The 19,559-nt window shown below is 42.0% G+C and overlaps 1 protein-coding gene across 1 annotated transcript in view; it reads right to left on the minus strand.

Annotated features, from left to right (window-relative positions):
• The window catches only part of LOC145991501 (disintegrin and metalloproteinase domain-containing protein 12-like), a 66,212-nt gene extending 58,778 nt beyond the window's left edge, over nt 1-7,434 (minus strand). Inside the window, exon 1 of the mRNA XM_083127519.1 lies at nt 7,307-7,434. Coding sequence (XP_082983645.1) covers nt 7,307-7,382 — 76 coding nt within the window. The 5' untranslated portion in view covers nt 7,383-7,434. The remainder of the gene's footprint in view (nt 1-7,306) is intronic.
• Nucleotides 7,435-19,559: the final 12,125 nt, after the last annotated feature.

Below are 19,559 nucleotides of genomic sequence, written 5' to 3' on the forward strand. Positions count from 1 at the left end.
TTTTACCGATGACCTGCAGTTCGTCCGACGATGGTAGGTTCGTCATTGTATCTTCCAAAGTCTGCAACTTGGATTTAATTTCTTCCAACGTGCTGGTGAATTCTTCTTGTAATTTGGAAACGACGACATGCAAGCGTTCTGCGTCTATATCGCTCACGGCGGTTTGAAGTTCAGAGAAATTCTTTTCTATTGCGGAAGTTCGTTCTTCGATTTCGAGTTTCAATTTTTCCAAATCTTCATTTTTCGATTGAAATTGCTGTAATTTGGCCAAATCATTTTGAAGCGAATCCACGCTCAACTGTATATTTTGAACGTTGTCGTAAGAAGGTACGTCGACATAATTTTTTATCAGCGTTTTCAGTTCGGAATCGATTTTCAGAATGGGGTCGAGACATTGCGTTTGGAGCGTAGCGATTTCCGACTCTAAACTTTTGTTTAAGGTTTCCTGCAAAGCGATCAAATCGGTCCTCAACTTCTTAACTCGAATGTCCAACATGAGAATCTCTTCTGCGTGGTCCACACGCTTGGTGTTGCCGAAAATGTCGTTAGGCATTTTTGGTTAACGGTTATTTATAATAGGATAGACGATTCGTAATTCTACAAAAAGAGGAATGAGTTTGTCGTAATCTCCGAGAAGTTCCACGTACAGGTAATCTCCTGCAGAAACATCGTACGTAATGTTAGAAAGCATCTTGTCGTGCTTGATTCGAAAAATATTCTTGCCGGTAGATATTTTGATTTCGCCTGCGTTTTCCGGATTCACGGTGATTTGAAGTTTCCCGTCGATCGGAATTTCGTAAAAATGTAAATTGTTGTTGAAAATGTAAAAAGTTTTGCCGACGTCTTCATCCAATTTCGTCCAAATGCTGTTGAGGTGAATGATCAACAGACCGTTGAGTTTAGGTAACACGGAAGGTAAGACTTCATGATCTGGTATGGACGGTGCAGTTTCCATGATGATCTGTTTTTTGAAACCGAACACGTTCATAGGCATGCTGGTTATTTAAGGATACGGTCAAAGTTTTATTTTGTAATGACAGTCAAAGTGTTTTTTTTTTTTACTGAGTAACAAAATGATTTTTTTTGTTTTGTTTTGTTTTTATGAATTTTCTGTTGAAGATGGGCATATGTTGCAGGTTTTGCTTTCTGCTAAGCGATAGTGCCCCCACGGTAGTGTGTGAATTCCGCACTTCAGGATGCACCTCTTATCATCGTGCGCATCCAAAGCAATCTTCCTGACAATGTTGGTTGTCAATTTATGGTTGACGCTCTGGATTCGATACTCTTTTCGTAGAACAGGTGAGCGAGTTTTCAGGCATTCAACATAATCCTCGAATGCGAGATGCTTTTGTACAACCTGCCTACCTACACCCTTGGCCTTCTTGGTGACAGACCCCTCGGCCCGAATTGCATAGGCTTTGGCCCGAAGTCCAGCAAACTCAAGAATAACATCCCCGTCCTTCTCGTCCTTGAGTTTACCGGGCACTTTTTTGTTTCGGGGCAGGATGCCGTACTGGTTCGGCTGGGGATAGCCCGATGTGTCGAAAAGCTCGATGAAAGGTGGAATCGACGCTATATCCTTATATGCATCAACTGTGCGAACATGGTAGACCAAGCTGTCCGTATCTGTATATAAAAGAGAAATGCCACGATCATAATGTTTGCACATTGTACCATAATGTGTCTCAAACATATGCAACTTGCTCAAGTCCAGAATAGTAGCACCAACATAGATTGGCTTGTTTAGGTGCACCACAGGTTTATCCATGTGGACCAGAGCCAACTGCTCATTATAAATAGTCCTTGATTTAAACAACGGGCTTGCAACCAGCTTACGACATCGCTTCGCATTGGTAACCAGCCTAACGTCCACGCGATTTCTCACGTTCTCCATCGTTTTACCGAACACAGCATTGTTCATCAGCTTGAAGAAGTTTTTGTCAAGCTCCGAGGTTGCAGCGATGCGGTGTTCGGTATTGGCTTTGATGTAGGGTACTAACCAGTTACTGTGCTCGAACCTGAGGATGCGATGAATTTTACCAATTGTAACACCTTGCCTCATCAACCAAGCAAGATTCAGGTAATGTAGCACATACCTCTCTTTGGGCTCAACATCCATGATAAGCTTGGGTTGATTCGAGTTAGGTAAACGCTTAAATTCTGGAGCAGGTGGTAACTCGCTGAATACATCATGGAGGTTCTCAGAGAATTTGATGTCCACCTCGGCAAAATATCCGTATGTACAATCTTCGAAATTTTTCATGTCGAAATCCGAAGGATTAACCCACTCGAATCCCTTGTACGGAAGTTTCTGCATCATGGAAAATCCATACAGGTTGTTTACATCTGTGTGGAGGATGTAGCTTGTTGTTTTAGAGGGATCGTAACCGGTGGCCATGTATTGATTGTTAGCACGTGCATAGCGTTGCGTCACCTGGACCATACCGCCTCGGATGCCTCGTTCCAAAAAAAGTAACTTTTCCACATCATTAAGAAGCTGGAGTTTAATCCTGGTCGTGAGCAGCATGGCCGACCATGCCAGTCCGGGGAGGCTGTAGAAGTAGGCAGAGTCTAGGTGGTAGATGTTTATTGCTGTCGCGCGAAACGCCTGCAAAACGTCCGCGAGGAGCGTCACGTCAAGCTTTAAATATGCGTCGTGATAATCCCCAAAATTTCGACAACCTAACTCTTTCCACATGGACTGGGCGTGCTGGTATTCCTCATCTGTTATGTTAGAGCCTCTCAGCTGACTGTAGAATTTATCCTGTGGAGGGAGCGATGTTTCCTTGAACTTGTCGGGGTCCGTTACGTACTCGTAGGGGTAGACCCCCTTACGTCTGATGAGCCCAACATCCAAGTTTGGAAAACTAGCTGCAGTGATAGTCAGCTGCTCGTCCCTAAGCTTGCCTGCAAGAGCATCAAGGCTTGCATGGAGGAAACGCAGCGAGTCAAGAAACCGAAGCTCGATAGTTGCTTCCAATTCGGGGATAGACACCCACTTACTCACGCTAATGTAGCGCTCCTCGTTCTGTGCTAAGACCCTGATACGACTATCATCGTAGCCGAGATGGGGTACCAAGTGATGAAAATCGTATCCCGAGCCGTTGTGAAAGAAGATGGGAATAAAGCGCGGGTCCCTAGCTTTTAAGTTGCACGTGTTGCACCACGGACCGATGTAGCTACCAGTACCATAATGGTCGTGGTGGTGCACTTTACTGTTATCGTCGGAGAAGACCAAGTTGCAAACAGGGCAGTTGGTTGCCTCCTCGTGCCTACGCTTATTCTTAGGAGAAAGTCGTCGCATGCGCTTGGGGGACAGCAACACTTTTCCTATTTTTTGGGCCTCCTCTACCATCCTCTGCAAGAAGTGCTTGACCGGGTCGGGACCGCGATAGACATACGGCTCGGGGGCAACACGTCGGTCTCGCCACACCACAACGTAGGCGTAACTCGAGGCCTCGTGGAGTTGGTAAGGGGTGGTGGAAGAAACTTCGGGATCGGGATAGCAGGTGGAGAGGGGTTCGAGGAAGGCTTCGAAGTCTGCTACAATGATGGCAGGATGCTTTGCCATGGCGCTATGCATGCTAAATTTTTCTGTCGCATCAGGATTGGGTAGAATAGTTCGTGCAGGTTTGTTGGTACTGCAGTATAGCATGTGGCGAGCGAGCTTCTCGGCAGCGATGTTTTCTCCTTGTAAGCTCTGGTGTTTTTGTTGTTGGTTGTCAAAAGTGATCAGACACCTTCGACAAACTTCTATGCTACCATGATGCTTGCTTTTTTGACTCGACATCAACCGGGAGAGCGAGCGAATGAGGGTGTAGTGGTGTTGTGTCTCATTCTTCATGAGCAGGAGGTTGATTTCTCGTACCTCGTTGTTGTTGCTCACGTTGCTCACCCGGATGGGGTGGACCTCATTTTTGTTCTCGGTGAGACCGTAAACGTTTATGGCTAATTGTAAGTTGCGAGCACGTGCCTCAAACTTGCCAACATCCGAAAGCGCCACCGGGTAGTCGATTCCCACCATTGCATCCTCCAACTCCGACTCGTACTGCTCGTAGTGGCCAACGCGACGCGGTTGATTTTTCCAGTCGACGGGGTGCAACGCTGCTAGCACCGACCAGACGAAGCACTTGTTATCCCTGTTCTGAATATTCAGAACAGCCTTCTTTGCTGCAACATCTGGTGGTAGAGGGACGTAACTAGACCCGGACATTGGTGCAAACTGACTAAAAGTAACACACAATTTATGGGGTTCTCCACACAGCGAACCGCCCGAGCCTGTGGCCTCGTGCTCCTCCTGTTTAACAAGCAGCTCTTCGGTAAACTTGTCGTAAATTTCCCCAATGCTGTCACCATCCGCCAGATGCAGCGTTTTTGCTTTTGTTGCATGAAAGAAAGTGTATCTTTCATCGGTCGGCTTCTTGTATGTGCAACATAGCGTACCGTAGAATTTAGTGGAGGAGTGCGTAGCCAGTGCATTACTAAGAATAGAAACTATCTCTGCTCGCTTCTCCTCTAAAAAGCTACGAACATCGCAAGAGCCGTCCGACAATAGGACATAATCTTCTAATATTCCTCCGAAAGCAGACCGGTCTGCTTTCATCGCAGGCTTGACGCGTTTGGCGGGTGGTGGCGAGTCGGCTACCGCTTTCCTCTTGGTCGAGCTGGTCGACGGTTGTAGAACAGGTGCTCCGACGACGACTTTGCATGTTGTGATATGCCTTTTCAGATGACCAATAGTAATATGTTTGTCGCACCTGGGACATGGTTCGGTGGCAGCCAAATGCTTGCCTGGCACGCAGGTGCGACAATGTCTTGCAAAATGTTGGCTTGACATGGTTCTCTTGCACACAGGGCAACTTTTCATGGAGCGCATTTTTTTCCTTTTTTTCGGGGTATGTTTATTTATATGTGATCTGTTGGTGGTAGAGTGTTTACAAAAAAAAATGCCTTACGAGAAAAATTTTGTAGGCTAATTCTAATTAGTGTTAGTTAGAGGGGTTTATTTATATATGGGTGGCGTTGTTTTCCTCAAATATGTAGAGGAAGCTCGCTTGTGTGATCTCCCGTTACATGTCCGCCTCCCGCCCCACTTCCCCTAGTTGTTATAAAATAGTGACGGAAGTGTGTACATGTTTCTTTTCTCCCCGTCTTTTTTTTTTTTTTTTTGTTTTATGAATAGAAGCAGGAAACTTGGTTCTGGCGGCATCAGTGATGGGTAATGTGAAAGTCTGTGACGGTCTAATGTTAATGCCCTCAAGCTTCTAGTTTTATTAGTCGAGGAGTAATATGTAGGTTAACAACGTGGACTAGTAGAAATCCGCTCTGTCAGCATGAAATTCCATCATTATTGTTAGCTTTTAAAACAACAGGAAGTACATCCGCCACTGTGAATAGCCAGAAATGCTGCCCCTCCCAGTCATCCATCTCTCTTACAATAGCGTATGTGTGTTGGCAACTCTCTCTAGTTGCAGGTTTTTTTTTTTAGTTAACTCGTAATCCCCGTCAAAAACTACAGTAACATCATAATATCATATTGCACAGAAGAGGGAGGACATCGCCCACCACCGTTGCCAGCCATAAATCTCTCTCTCTCTCTTCATCTTACAGCAAAGTTGGCATCTCTATTTTTTTTTAGTTGTAAGTAAATTGCCAACACACACTAGTTAATAATGCTACATATTATACGCGCACACGCACACACATACTATATTACCATCCACCCATCTCTCTCTCTTTTACGGCAGTACATATTTGTTGCCGGCTCTCCTTGTTTAGTGTGTGTAGGTTGGCAAAAATTGCTTTATGCACTGTAAGGCAAGCCTCAAGCCAGATTGCCAGCTCCTTGCTTTAGGCTAGGTTAGACAAAAAAAAAAGCTGTAGGTAGGCTGTCGGTTGTTTAACTCTTCCCTCTCTCTCTCTCCTCTCTCTTTTTTGTAAAAGATTATGGCAAAAATACCAGTAGGTTGGCAAATTGCTTTATGCACTGTAAGGCAAGTCTTAAGCAAGGTTGCCAGCTCCTTGCTTTAGGTTAGGTTAGGTTAGGTTAGGTTAGGTTAGGTTAGAGTAGGTTAGGTTAGAGTAGGTTAGGTTAGAGTAGGTTAGGTTAGGTTAGGTTAGGTTAGGTTAGAGTAGGTTAGGTTAGGTTAGGTTAGGTTAGGTTAGAGTAGGTTAGGTTAGAGTAGGTTAGGTTAGAGTAGGTTAGGTTAGAGTAGGTTAGGTTAGGTTAGGTTAGGTTAGAGTAGGTTAGGTTAGGTTGGGTTAGGTTAGGTTAGGTTAGGGTGGGTGTTGGCAGCTGTCGGTTGTTTAACTCTTCCCTCTCTCTCTCTCTCTCTCTCTCTCTCTCTCTCTCTCTCTCTCTCTCTCTCTCTCCTCTCTCTTTTTTTTTTTGTAAAAAGCTATGGCAAAAGTACCAGTAGGTTGGCAACCTTGCTTTATGCACTGTAAGGCAAGTCTTAAGTAAGGTTGCCAGCTTCTTGCTTTAGGTTAGGTTAGACCAAAAACCTTGGTGATTTTTTTCGAGTAAGATGTTGGTAATACTGTATCCGAAAATAGGGGGGGGGGTTTATGCCTTACAAGAGCAAACCATTAAAGCAAGCCCCACCAAGCTTTACTTTCGGGTGTAGTGTTGGCAACACTGCGAGAAAAAAATTGCCAGCTCCTTGCTTTAGGTTAGGTTAGACCAAAAACCTTGGTGATTTTTTCGAGTAAGGTGTTGACAACACTGCGAGAAAAAGGTTGCCAGCTCCTTGCTTTAGGCTAGGTTAGACCCAAAAAAAACCTTGGTGATTTTTTCAAGTAAGGGGCTGGCAACACTGCCAGAAAATGGAGCTCATGCCTTACGAGAGAAATCCATTAAGGCGAGCTCCACCGAGCTCCAATTGGTGTTTGTCAATTCTCTATTTGGGTCTACTGACATGTGTCAAAGAAACTGAAATAGCCCGTTTGTACAGTACACAGTGGCGGCAATTAGGGGGACACTGCCCCCTACTATTTGCACCCGCACTATGGCTTCTCAATGCCAAGACTGGTCTACCAAGAAAAAGTAAACTCCTTGCCCCCCCCCCCCCCAGTTTTGGCGATCGCCGCTACTGACAGTGCATATTACATTTTGCTGCATGCCCATTGAAGATACTGGGACAAAATAACGTACAAATAAAATGCTATAATTCCCTGTATCTTACGACGTAAGTAAATGAATGCATCGTTATATACCACACATCATTTAATATGTTTTCGCATAGGGGAAATATTTAAAGTGCTGTAAAAATTACAAATAACTGGAATTGATAATTAAAATCTTTACCTGAACTGCTCGCAGCTACATGTTCGATACTTAGAATTATGAAACAAAACACACAGCACAATGAACTCCAACCCATAACGCACGTTTCCTTCACAGATTGAGATTTACGTTAAGTTTTCCTTGTACCCTTGTACCGGTTTCGCAACAAGCCATGCGCAAGCAGAGCGCTGATAAACGAGTTAGAATAATGTGGAGAGGCGGTAACACGTACCATCAGCGCCACTTACGGAGGAAAAATGATTCTGAAGCTATCAAGGTATTTCACCCGATGGAAGTTCGGCGAGTAGGTAGCTTTCAGACCGAAGCGACATGGACAGTTCGTACCGAAGTTGCAAGCGACGTGAGCGAGCTCCTTCACGTCTGTAAGCATACCGACAGACCGAGGCGACACGATATAAGGGAGATTTCACACCCAAGCGAAGCGTCACTAATTTCTCTGCTCAGTTCGCATGATGCCGTCATCGGGTGATGATACCAGTGGCGTAGCTGCGGCCCCCGCAATCCCCGCAATGCGAGAGGGGCCCCGTAAAGTGCTCCTGAAATGTTATATAATAGCAGAAATTTCAGTTAGTGTCGCTTACAAAAACAAAAAACGAAAAAAGATCGATTTGCGAAACAGAAATCTGGTTCCCAGTAACATCATGTAAGGACGTCTGCTATAATAAGCAGTGGAGTACTTTCTCATCCAGAGGGGTCCGGGTAACTTGTCATATGAATTCCCTCCGAAATGCAGAATTAACTTACTTGCTCCGCAGATAGCAATCGATAGGAAAATGACCCTCATCTCATACCGTTATAGCTACGCAGTTTGTCGTAAACGTAGTGTTGTATGTCAATTGTCAACAGTTATGAATCCTGTTGAAAGATTCAGTTGCTCAACAGTTGATTCCTTATTGCTGCACAATAAACATCAAACTTGGTAATTCATGACCTTTTAGCGCTAATATTAGTGTTACACGTGATATTTAAAATTTAACTTCACATTAAATATTTTGAAGGGGGCCCTCAAACCTTTTCATATTGAAATAAGAGTTGAAATGAATTTCCCACATTGTCTACACTCGTTACGTTTTACTTCAAAGGGGTCCAAAAACCCAGTAGGAGGTGGGGCCCAGGGGCAATTACCACCTTGCCCTGACCTGAGGACCATTATCCCTTCCTCTGCCACGCAGGGTATACAGCGTATGAGTTAAATGTGACCATTATTTTGTGTAATTTTGTAAAGTTCATTTTCTTACATATTGAAATTATGTTGACATTTCTGTCGAACCAGATTTTCTTTTCCGATGTGTTACGATTTTGTGATGTGCATTGTTCGAAGTGAAATTTCCTGTCTGCGAATTTCCTTGTTCAGAGTTTGGGGATACTAGAAGGAAGGATCCTTGCATGGATCAACTTGAAGACAATGCAGTATGTGGAGGAGGATGCTTATGCAAATTCGAGCACCGATGATCTATCAATAAAACGGTTATTGTTTCATTAAAAAGTATTTAAGAAATATATGATCAATTGTCTATCGAAAGGAAGTGGCAGCGTTAAAATTATGAATAATGATATTAAGGTCGAACCTTTTTTGGAGGGGGGGGTCAGTTCTTCCAAGCGGCATATTCCCAGTGAATAGAGTCCTATCGCAGCTTTATCTCTCAAGACCGGAGACCGCGACCATATTTTCGTACCAGATAGCAATTGACTTACTTTGTGTAATGTTAGGTCACCACAGGAAAGAGAGAGGTCCGGTTCAACCCCCATAACTGCAGTGATAAGTTTGCTTGAGTATATTGGTCACTATTAGTATTAGAAGTCTAATGTGAGCGTCTCTTACGTTGAATCTTGGACTGGCGCAGCGAGGGATGGCTTAGGGGCTGAAGGCACAACCACCTCAAAGTCCATGAAATGAGTGCTTACTATTTCTTAACAATTCCCCCAAAACAGTATGTTTTAAATATCTGTGTATTATATGTAACCTCATTTTAAAATGTTTCAAGCAAGAAACACAAATGATCACGAACAAAATATTTGGCAGTGGAAAGCTTTCCCCTCCTTCAAAAAAGATTCCTGGCAGTGCCGCTGCGTTTAAATACGAGAAAAGATTTCCAGATTCTTCTTCCAGTTATTTATCAGAGATTCAGACCATCCTGATTTAGTTTCAAGGAGGTAATGCACTGATATATAAGTCGATAACAAAAGAGAGAGTATTTGGGGTAAAAGTTAATTTCTTGTACAACTTAAGGGAGGGCGGCGGTAAGGGGGACTAGCTAACAATTGTACGCCCGTCCCACTCCGGCATCATAATTTTTTTTGTCTCAGTAAGGGGGCCCCAATATTTTACTTGCAGGGGAGCCCCAGAGAACTGCGCTACGCCACTGGATGATACCGATATAATTGCACTAATCAGTTTATTACTCACAAGAAGATCACAAGAAGAAAACGTAAGAAGAGACATTACTACATGTAAATCATGTTGTAAAAATTTATGCAACTCGGGAGAGGCATGTTGCCAGAAGAAAACGAAGAAATCACATGCACTGACCTCAAACTGTATAGTCGCTTGTGGTACGGCTGGAAAGCAAGAAAAAATGGCAGAATATGTCACTTCCGGCAGAGAACGTGCCCTTTGGGGGCGGATACTACATTAATTCCCGAACCTAAAACGCCCCAGACCCCAAGTTTTTAAGCCCTCGTGTGTCTGTAATGGCTTCTTCAAAATGGCGGCCATGACCAAGATTCTATTCCTGTTCATTGCAGTTATTTATTATTCATGACATCTTATTTGCACCTAATTTGCAGTTTATAACTGTATTATGATAAAAAGAAATTAAAAAGACTCACTTTGTGAAATATTATTAGATATGGCGGCCAATATGGCCGCGAAAATTCTAAAAATAACCCTTTCAGCTAAGTGATCATGTTTGAGATCAAATCTTATGTTTTAGAGGTTTCAGAAGTCAACGGTGGCATCAAAAGTAGTGTCAGACTAAGCCCACGAAATAATATTAGTTCATTTTTTATAATCTGTATATATACAGGGTGTTTCAAGAGTCTGACACCAAACGACAAACTGCGTCATTAGTGCAGATGGCGAAAAATGGAAAGAGGGGAAAGTTGTTGGAAATATGAGGTTTCAAATATAATGTGCTTGAATTTTCAACGTAGCATGCACCGTTGAGGCTGTACGCTGGTACAAGCCTCAATGAGAACTGACTTTGGCTTGTTGCCACATGCTTCGTCCTTAAAGGGACCATTTGTGTTATCGCAACACCGTAATGTACTCGGTAAAGTGAGAATGATGACGCAAAATTAAAGGCAAAGTAACAACTGCATGTGTGTGTGTGTGTGTGTGTGTGTGTGTGTGTACAGAAACACACGCATACATACGCACAAGCACACAACTACAAAATCTGTAATTGTGGCTAACGTTTTTTTGAAATAGAGGTTGTTCATTAGGATATAGTGATATGAACAAAGGATAAAATTTCGAAACGAGAGGGGTCTTAATTGTTTCCCTTCTAATCAGGGTAGATCACCACTAGAATATATTTGAGCTCAGACAACATCTTCTGTTGGCACATACCAGAAATGCCAACAAATTACAAACGGTAACTGCACCAACAAACTGGACAAAGCTAAAATAACGCTGTGTTTAAATCTTGAAACATTGTATATATTCAAACTTTATTATATCTACAAATTAGAGGTTCAATAACGTTTTAAGGGTCGGTTGTGCTCTCTTCTAGAGTTTAAATATTGCTCGTTGTGGTGAAGTATTCATGGCGCATGCGCGGGCAACAAAGTGAGGCGACACGATGCACGGTATTGAGAAAACGGCCTAGTCCGAGCGACACGCAAGGAAAAAGTGATACGTGCAACTTGTCCTATCTGTTCGTACGATTCAATTGATTACTGAGGGTTCGCTTCCAAGCGACAAGCGAATGAATTAAATCCTCAAGCGACACAAGCTCGGACTGGACCATATTTTCAATAGCGACCTTTTAGTGTCGGCTCGGACTGCTGTTCTTCCCGCATGTGCGACGACCGATGAGGTGTCGTCCTGCTTTAGTTCGCAAAGTTTTATCTTACTCAGGCTTAAGGGGTCCCGGTGGAGTCACAAAGTGGTTCGGATCCCACTTTAAACTGTAGGTCCAGTCCCGATTAGCCTTACTGTGCATAAAGTGGACTTAAAAACACCAACTCAATTAAACTACGTTACTGAGGTTTCGTTTCCAAGCTAATTGTGTTGCTTATTGCCTTGATCTGAACGCTGCCTGCTGTCACTTTCCGACTTTTCAAGCAGTCTTCAAGTGACCTTTCCTCCAGTTAGCACTGCTCTCCCACAGTTCTCGAGTGGCAGCTGGGAGAAGCCAACTTTACAACAGGTTCCTTTCCCAGAGGAAAAAAAAATATCTACATGATGTCAGAATTGTAAACCAACGTTATAATACAAAATCAAACGGAAAATTTAAAATTGAGGAGTAAAGTTTCAGAACATTAATAATTTCGCTTTGTCAACTTGAAACGCAAGAAAATACAGGCGTGCGCACGGGTGGGGGGAGGAGGGGGGGCGTCAATCGATAAAAAAATCTTCAGGCATATGCCAGCAAGATATATTTTTTTAAAAAATAATAATAAATTACTGATTGTGTGTACGATATTAATATTAGGTGTTTTAATGTAAAGTTTTTGTTTCTTTCAGTTGCTTCATTGTTTCTATCTTTTGGAAACAAATGCCTCGGAGAGCCAAACAGAGCTTTATCCTGGGAATTTCTGGAGCAAACGACAGGCTCGTGGCTAGAATTGATCTCCAGGGGGGGGGGGGGGCTCACGAGTTATCAGGGCAGCTTTGTAAACCAAGTCCATTTTTCAAAAAAATTAACAGTATTAAATGCAGGTAAATTATGTGTGTGTGTGGGGGGAGGGTCATTAAGTTATAAAAATATTATAAATATCATACAAGTACCATTTTTTTTTTACATCTTTTAAAACATCTATGCTGAAATCATCCCTTACACGCTCCATACTACTTTCCTACAGATATTTATATGACACAAAACAAATGCACAATATTTAATCACAGTGCCTACAGTACATTCCATTCCCGGCCGAAGCAATGCAACTTCCCACCGTTCCCAAAACTTGGGAGCAGTTGACCTTTGATGCAGATGCGAAGGGAATTAGCATGATGACAGTCACAGATTTCTGTCTAAACAGGAGATCGCAAACGGGATTGTTAAGGTACAGATAAGGAAGCTCCCTTATAATAGAACTTACAGAGTCTAGATAATCTTCCAAATACTTTCAGCCAGTGGCGGCGATTGAGTTCCAAAACCGTGGGGAGTATATTTCCCTTTGTACATAAGGTTTAGCATCATGCGGGGCAAAAGTGGCGAAAAGGGGAGGGACGGCCCTCCTTCTCCCCCTTCCCCCTAATCGCCGCCAATGCTTGCAGCTACTTAGACTTCAGCTCATAAAAAAGATGAGCAAATGTAATCGCTATTGATGTTCTGTGGACTTATCCTTAAAATTGAGCTGTCTACATTTCTACTCTTCACTGCAAACAAAGTATACAAAAGAGTTTCACCTAATATCAAGGGGGCTGATGCCAGTGCCGGGGGGGCTTAGCCATCCCTGGCCCCTGTCTTTGTGCAAGTAGTGATTCTAGAGGTTTCGAGCAATGAGAGGGAAAATTAGTGCATGAAGAGGAAAATGCGGCTGCAGCTACCAGCTGTTAGTACTGCTTCCCTCCACGTCGTTCCTTCTCTGGCGTTATGCGTGGCCTTGTTCCACAGATTTCCGGGACACAGTATAGCAGATGCTAAGAATCACTTGCTAGCGCGCACGATGTGGCAACGTTCAGTGTGCATTGTAGCCTGGTTCAATCTTAAATGTTCACTCCCGAGTTTTATTAAAACGAACAACGATCACAGATTCGATACGATAAATTATTTTATCCATATCGGCGTGGCTTCTAAAATCAGACGACTACCGCCCGCTTTATTTAAAATTCTAAATATTTAACGTATTTATTGAAATTGTAACATTTAACTACAACTTAAAACAGAATGTTGTAGTTTAATCATCCACAAAATAGCCATTTCCATTTATTTTTCTCACTTCTATTTATTACATTTTTACCTGTAAAGCCACATGGAACGCGAGGCTTTAGGTGTGACGTCCCGGAAGGTCCCTCGAATCCATCAATACAATAAGACAGCGAGATGGAATTAGGTTTGCTTTCCCCTACTGAAGTTTCATCAAGGCATTCGCCTTCCCCTAATCAGATGGTCTGCCCACGAATATGGGTTTGAAACACTGGATTGGCTAGTGGATCATATTGGAGGAAATCGCCATCAAGTCTGAATACAGAGAAGCAAAATTACGAATAGTTTACATGAAATTGAGTTTACAATACCTGGTAAAATACTGTACAATCTGCAAAATTTCATATTTTCCCACAATCTGCGGCGAAAATGTAATCGGAACTTGGACAAGTTGTTTACGCAGTCATCTACGCATTTTAAGATGGGGATTTAAAAAAAAAAAAATGGCCCTTAGGCTATCTATCCTTTGTTTTGGGCCCCTGCCAACATTATTATCATTATTAACAGTTTGTTATGGTCCTTCACTTCCACTAATTGCCATACTCTGCATTAATAACACTTAAAAACTTTAAAATAGACATATCTGATTAAGAATTATTCAACCTACACTCCAGTTAAAATACAGTAGGGTCAAGTGCCCATATTTCGGATAATTAATTTCAAATTAGATTTTCAGTACCTAAATGTAAACAAAATAAGCCATAAATGTGTTGATAAACATTGAGTAAAAAAGTAAAGTGCTCCCTGTGCATAGCACCACGCCATGAAGGCGTATAGGGGGTGTGGCAGGCCCGTAGCCAGGCAGGCCCCCCTGGCACAGCCTTCAGCCCCCTGGATATTAGGCAAAACTATTTTCTGTAATTTGTTTGCAGTGAAGAGTAAAAATGTAGACAGCAGATATTATTTTGCTCACAACTTTCGTGAAGGATAAATTCACAGAACATGAACAACAGCTAATACATTTGTTCATCTTATTTATAAGAAGAAGTATAAGTAGCAGCAAGTATTTTGAAGATTGTCCTCTAGACTCTAGAAGGTTCTTTCATAGGGCAGTTTCTTTATCTATACCTTCGCTGCCCCTGTTGCGACCCCCCCGTTTAGACAGAAATCTGTGACTTTGATGTCATCATGGAAATTCCCTCCGCATCTACGTCAAAGGTCAACAGCTCCCATGATTTGGAAACCAAGGGGGTTTCATTGCTTCCGCCGGGGGTGGAATGCATTGTAGGCTGATTGAATATTGTGCATTTTTTTTCGTGTGATATAAATATCTGTATCATCAAAAGTAGCATGGGGTGTGTAGTGAGGGATGATGTCAGTAGCAGTCAACACTTCAAAAAACGATGTTTTAAAAGATATAGAAAAAAAATAGTATTTGTATGATATTTCTAAAATTCATATAACTTAATGACCCCCACACGTAATTTACCTTCATTTAATACTGTTAAACTTTGGAAAATTGGACTTGGTTTACAGAGCCCCCCTGATAGCCCGTGAGCCCCCCCTGGAGATCAATTCTAGCTACGGGCCTGGGGTGTGGGGGTAACGCCCCACACTTTCTCGATTCGGTCGTGAGTGGGGGTGATGTGATCAGCATCACGCCCCTGACCGCCTTTACCCCCCAGGGTTTCCCCTAGGTATCCATGTTATTCGACGCTGGGTGGGCGCCGGGGCCGCTTCCAACATTGAACATATATTTATTAATGTTTCTGAAAGTTATATTAACATTTATAAGAAATACTTTGTATATTTTATGAAACAAAGAATTGTACGCATATTTTTAGTCTGACAAAAAGATTGCCTAATGTCGGATAGGGTATTTCCTAATTTCGGATAGTCGAAATTAGGTACCCGTGTAGCATCCAAAATTAGGAAACCCAGTCGCATATTCAATATGGCGATTCTGTGCGTTCCCCTCTGAAATAATGTGACAAACTACGTAATAATGTTTGCTGAATCTCTCAAGATTATATAAAATTTAGACAGAAGTGAATAAATACTAACCTTGTAGTTGTAGGCCTTACGTTTGGATGGTGAAATATTACATTAAAACTCGGAAAAATCAGAAACATCAGCCACACACTAAATAAACATTGCTCAATGTCACGCACAAGGGTGAAACTGGGGGACGAAGTAGCGTGTTAGTTGGCACTATCTGCACTTCGGCGCTGCTGTTGTAAGGTGAAAATTTCTTGGTATCCGAAATTAGGAACCTATCCGAAATATGGGCACTTGACCCTACTGATAACTAGGGGTATGATCAGGGACGGCGACAGGGGTGGGCACGGGTGGGCAAGCACCCACCCAAAAATTCCTGTGCCCACCCGATTGCCCACCCAATCAAATTCAATAAGTACCTACATATACTTGGAGATAGCTATATGAATGATTCGTTAAATAAGTGTATTCTGGTGTTCATAACATGTATATTTTACATGTGAATATTATCTATGCTAGAAATGTTAACATATTATCAACCCATAAAAAGCCAATTTTGTCATTAGAAAGTGAAATTAATTACTAGAGCTATTGAAACAAAAACTGTGATCAAATGAATACTTCCATCATTAAAAGCAGTTAGTAGGCTTAGGAGGCTCAAAATTATTATGCTGGGTATGATCAAGATTAGATCAGAATTTAGGGTGAACTTGAGGGCTGCAGCTCCGGGCCTCCACATACGTATATAAATCCCGGCCTGGGTATGGTTAAAATAATCTCCAAATAAACAAATAAAAACATCATCTTAGCGTTACTTCCTCCGGTAACACAATACATTATTTCAACTTTTTAATTATTATTATTATTGTTAGAATAATTTAATCAAGAAGGCTTAATTGGCCATGTGACACGAATGGTAGAGGAAAGAAGAGTTTATAGGATTCTTGTTGGGAAACCTGATGGTAAGAGACCATTAGGAAGGCCAAGACGAAGATGGAGGGATAACGTTGAGATGGACCTAAAAGAAATCGGCAAGGATGGGAAAGATTGGATTGATCTTGCTCCGAATAGGGACAGATGGAAGGCTTGTGTTGCTGCAGCCACAAACCTTCGGGTTTAAGTATGCTAGAGAGTATAATATAGTTTTAATTAGCTCTGCATTGAAATTCCAGAAGTGTCCTTTTTATTTCATTACAATTTTTATATATCTGTTGTCTTCCAATATCAATATGGTATGCGAAATATCAACTTTATATTTATTCTACTAATAAGAAGGAATCACTACAATACTGAAGTGAATAAATTTTAATAAACAAGTTATGTATGGAAAAAGCTACAGAATTATTCAATTACTAATCAGTGGCTTATCCTATTTAGAAATCCTCGTCCCACACATAAATTTTGCCACATTAAACAGAATCTGTTGATACAGTTGAAGTAAAGAAAGAAAGTTATGTCACGAAGTATCCAGAAGACGATTTTGTTAGTCTTCGTTTTAAGCCCACTTTTATGCTCAGATAGGCTAATCGGGACTAAACCTACAGTTTAACGTGTAGTCTGAACCTGTGTGTATTGTGCTTCCACCAGAGGAGGGGGAAGTCGAACACAGGACCTCTTCATTATAATGCGACAGCGTTATGCCATTGGTGAAAAATATACAGAAAGAACTCGCACCAAACGTGGCATTTTATCACCACCGAAGATGCGTCCATTTTAAGAGGGTGATTGCCTGAGACAAATATTTGAGACTTTCGGAAAACAACGTCATTGTTCACGGAATTAGCTGCCTTGATCCACTAATGAAACGCTGTGCAATTGAAACTACCACCTCAACTTTCTAAGAGCTATGGACTAATGAAATTCCATTTTTTGAAGAGTAAGTTGTGGTTGATTTGTTTTATTTAAAGCCATTTTTCTGTTAATTTTGATAATGGCGACGATAAGGTTCAATGGTAATTAGATGAAAGTAACGAAGAGGCGAAAACAAACACATGCTGACATTCAAAATACAAACACTCATAAATTATTACTTTGACAGTGGTTCCAAGCGCCAGGGACTCGTTGCCCTGAAAGAATAACGTTTCCAGGGTATGCTGCACAGGGTAGAGGTTGAAATTCTAGTGTGTTCGAAATGGTCACTCCATACAACCCAAGTCATCTATGAAAAATAGATGAATTATTTCTGGCACGGTGATCAACTTCGATGAATTCCCTGTGTCCTAAATCATTTTGTTACCTCAAAAAATATGTCCATATGACCATACGTGTATTGCTTCTCCCGCATTAGTAACATGACAGTTCAGAAAACGAATAGCAACTTAGCTAATAATCTCTTCAATTCTGAACAGATTTTTCAATCATACTTGTTTGTTATGAGTGATATTTTGTCAAAATAACCTTTCATTAGCCTAGGAATACTTCCATGGACAATGAACAAAGAATTTGTTCTCCGTGTGTGTTTTAAATCATTCCTAATAAGACGTTAATTTAATTCAAACATTCAGTGGCGGCGATTAGGAAGACCGGGAAGTGGGGGATGCAGTTCCCCCGCCACATTTTGCCACTTTTTGCCCCCGCACTATGGCCTCTTTATGCTAAGCCTTTTCTACCAAGAATAAGTATATTGTCCTTGCCCCTCAAATGTTGGCACCCAATCGCCGCTGCTACAAACATTCAGATAGATTTCTCAGTTGTACAAACCTTGTAAGCTAAGAAAAGTGACCCCCAAGGAGTAAGAAACTCGTTCAGTCAAAAACTCATACGATGAAAATACTATGCTCAGGAACATGTATTTATATTACGAGAAACTTCACGATGGTCTACCATCGCACTTTCTGTCATAGTCGCCGAATACATAAAATCAAGTATGTGCCTTGTATTTGCAAACAAGCTTAAACCTAATTCACATTTATTTCACTGTATTAACATGCACGAAAGAATGTGATTAGAATGTATAGCTGCGCATGTGTAAACACTTCCTTGAAATAATTGTGTCCATCAGAGACAAAACGAAAGGAAATGGAACAAGATGCGACAATAGATTAGAAAAGATAAAGAGGAAAACAAGAAAAGGAAAGGGAAAAGAAGTAAGAGGAATTCGGGTGTTGTAGAGAGAGGGAGATACATACGTCTTACATACACATATATACTATATATGGTTTTACATTTATACTGCCCACCCTAATTTATCAATAACTAGCTTCTGTCCACCCGGTCGAAAATTTCTGGCGCCGCCCCTGGGTATGATGTAAGAAGTTATTTAAACACTACGAACTCCTTTCTTCTACCTTGCTTCACAAAATAAGCAACTAAAGGACTTTGGTTTTTGGTTTTGGTTTGAGTTGGTGTTTTAAGTCTACTTTATGCACAGTAAGGCTAATCGGGACTGGACCTACGGTTTAAAGTGGGATCCGAACCACTGTGCCATGTGCCTCCACCGGGTATCGAACCTGGGACCCCTTGACTACAAGGCGACGACGCTACCACTGCGCCATCGGGGAGGCCCAACTAAAGGACTTGACTGACAAGTTGTTTTATTTTGATATATAACACAATACTAAGGAATAGGTGATGCCTTTTTCCCCTTCAACATCTCATTTTTGTACAGCCCACCTGGACTCGTGGCAACCTAGGCTATAGTGGTAAATCCCTCGTTTTTAAGAACTCAGGTGAAATGAGAACTTCCAATGTCCAGCGCAAATTTCCCAGCAGGGGTTGGTTGGCTATAACCAGGGCCGCACTGCAAAATCCCAGTGCCACACATTTGACACCCTTTGCCCCCTTCCCCAACTGCTCACAATTTGGCAGACTGTTGAGGAATATTGCCACTGCCCTCTTGGCAGTCCCAGTCAATCTCTGGCTATAAAGCCTGACTCACATGGAACTGGATTTCCAGTAGGAATACCCTAGTTGGTGCTGGACTTTCTACCCATTTGCTCAGGCGCGGAGCGTCCATGTAAGCCGTGTAAGCCGGGCTTACACTTTATTAGTTCTAGTAAAATGTATGTAATTATATGGCAAAATTAGTAAAAAGTTCAACTCGGCCCAATACCAGTCTTCGAGATCCTGTTTGTTAGATTGCAATACTTCAGCACCAGGGGACACATGGGAACTCCCGCCTTTTGCTTGCGGAAAGTTGTAAGCCGTCTGAATGTTGCCTTACAAATTTCTGACTGCGAAGGAGCAGTGCCTACCGTATCTGGATGGAGAAGAGCAAGGAA

Source organism: Lepisma saccharinum, chromosome 8 (genome assembly GCF_977018435.1).
Source record: "Lepisma saccharinum chromosome 8, izLepSacc3.1, whole genome shotgun sequence".
Lineage (NCBI taxonomy): Eukaryota > Metazoa > Arthropoda > Insecta > Zygentoma > Lepismatidae > Lepisma > Lepisma saccharinum.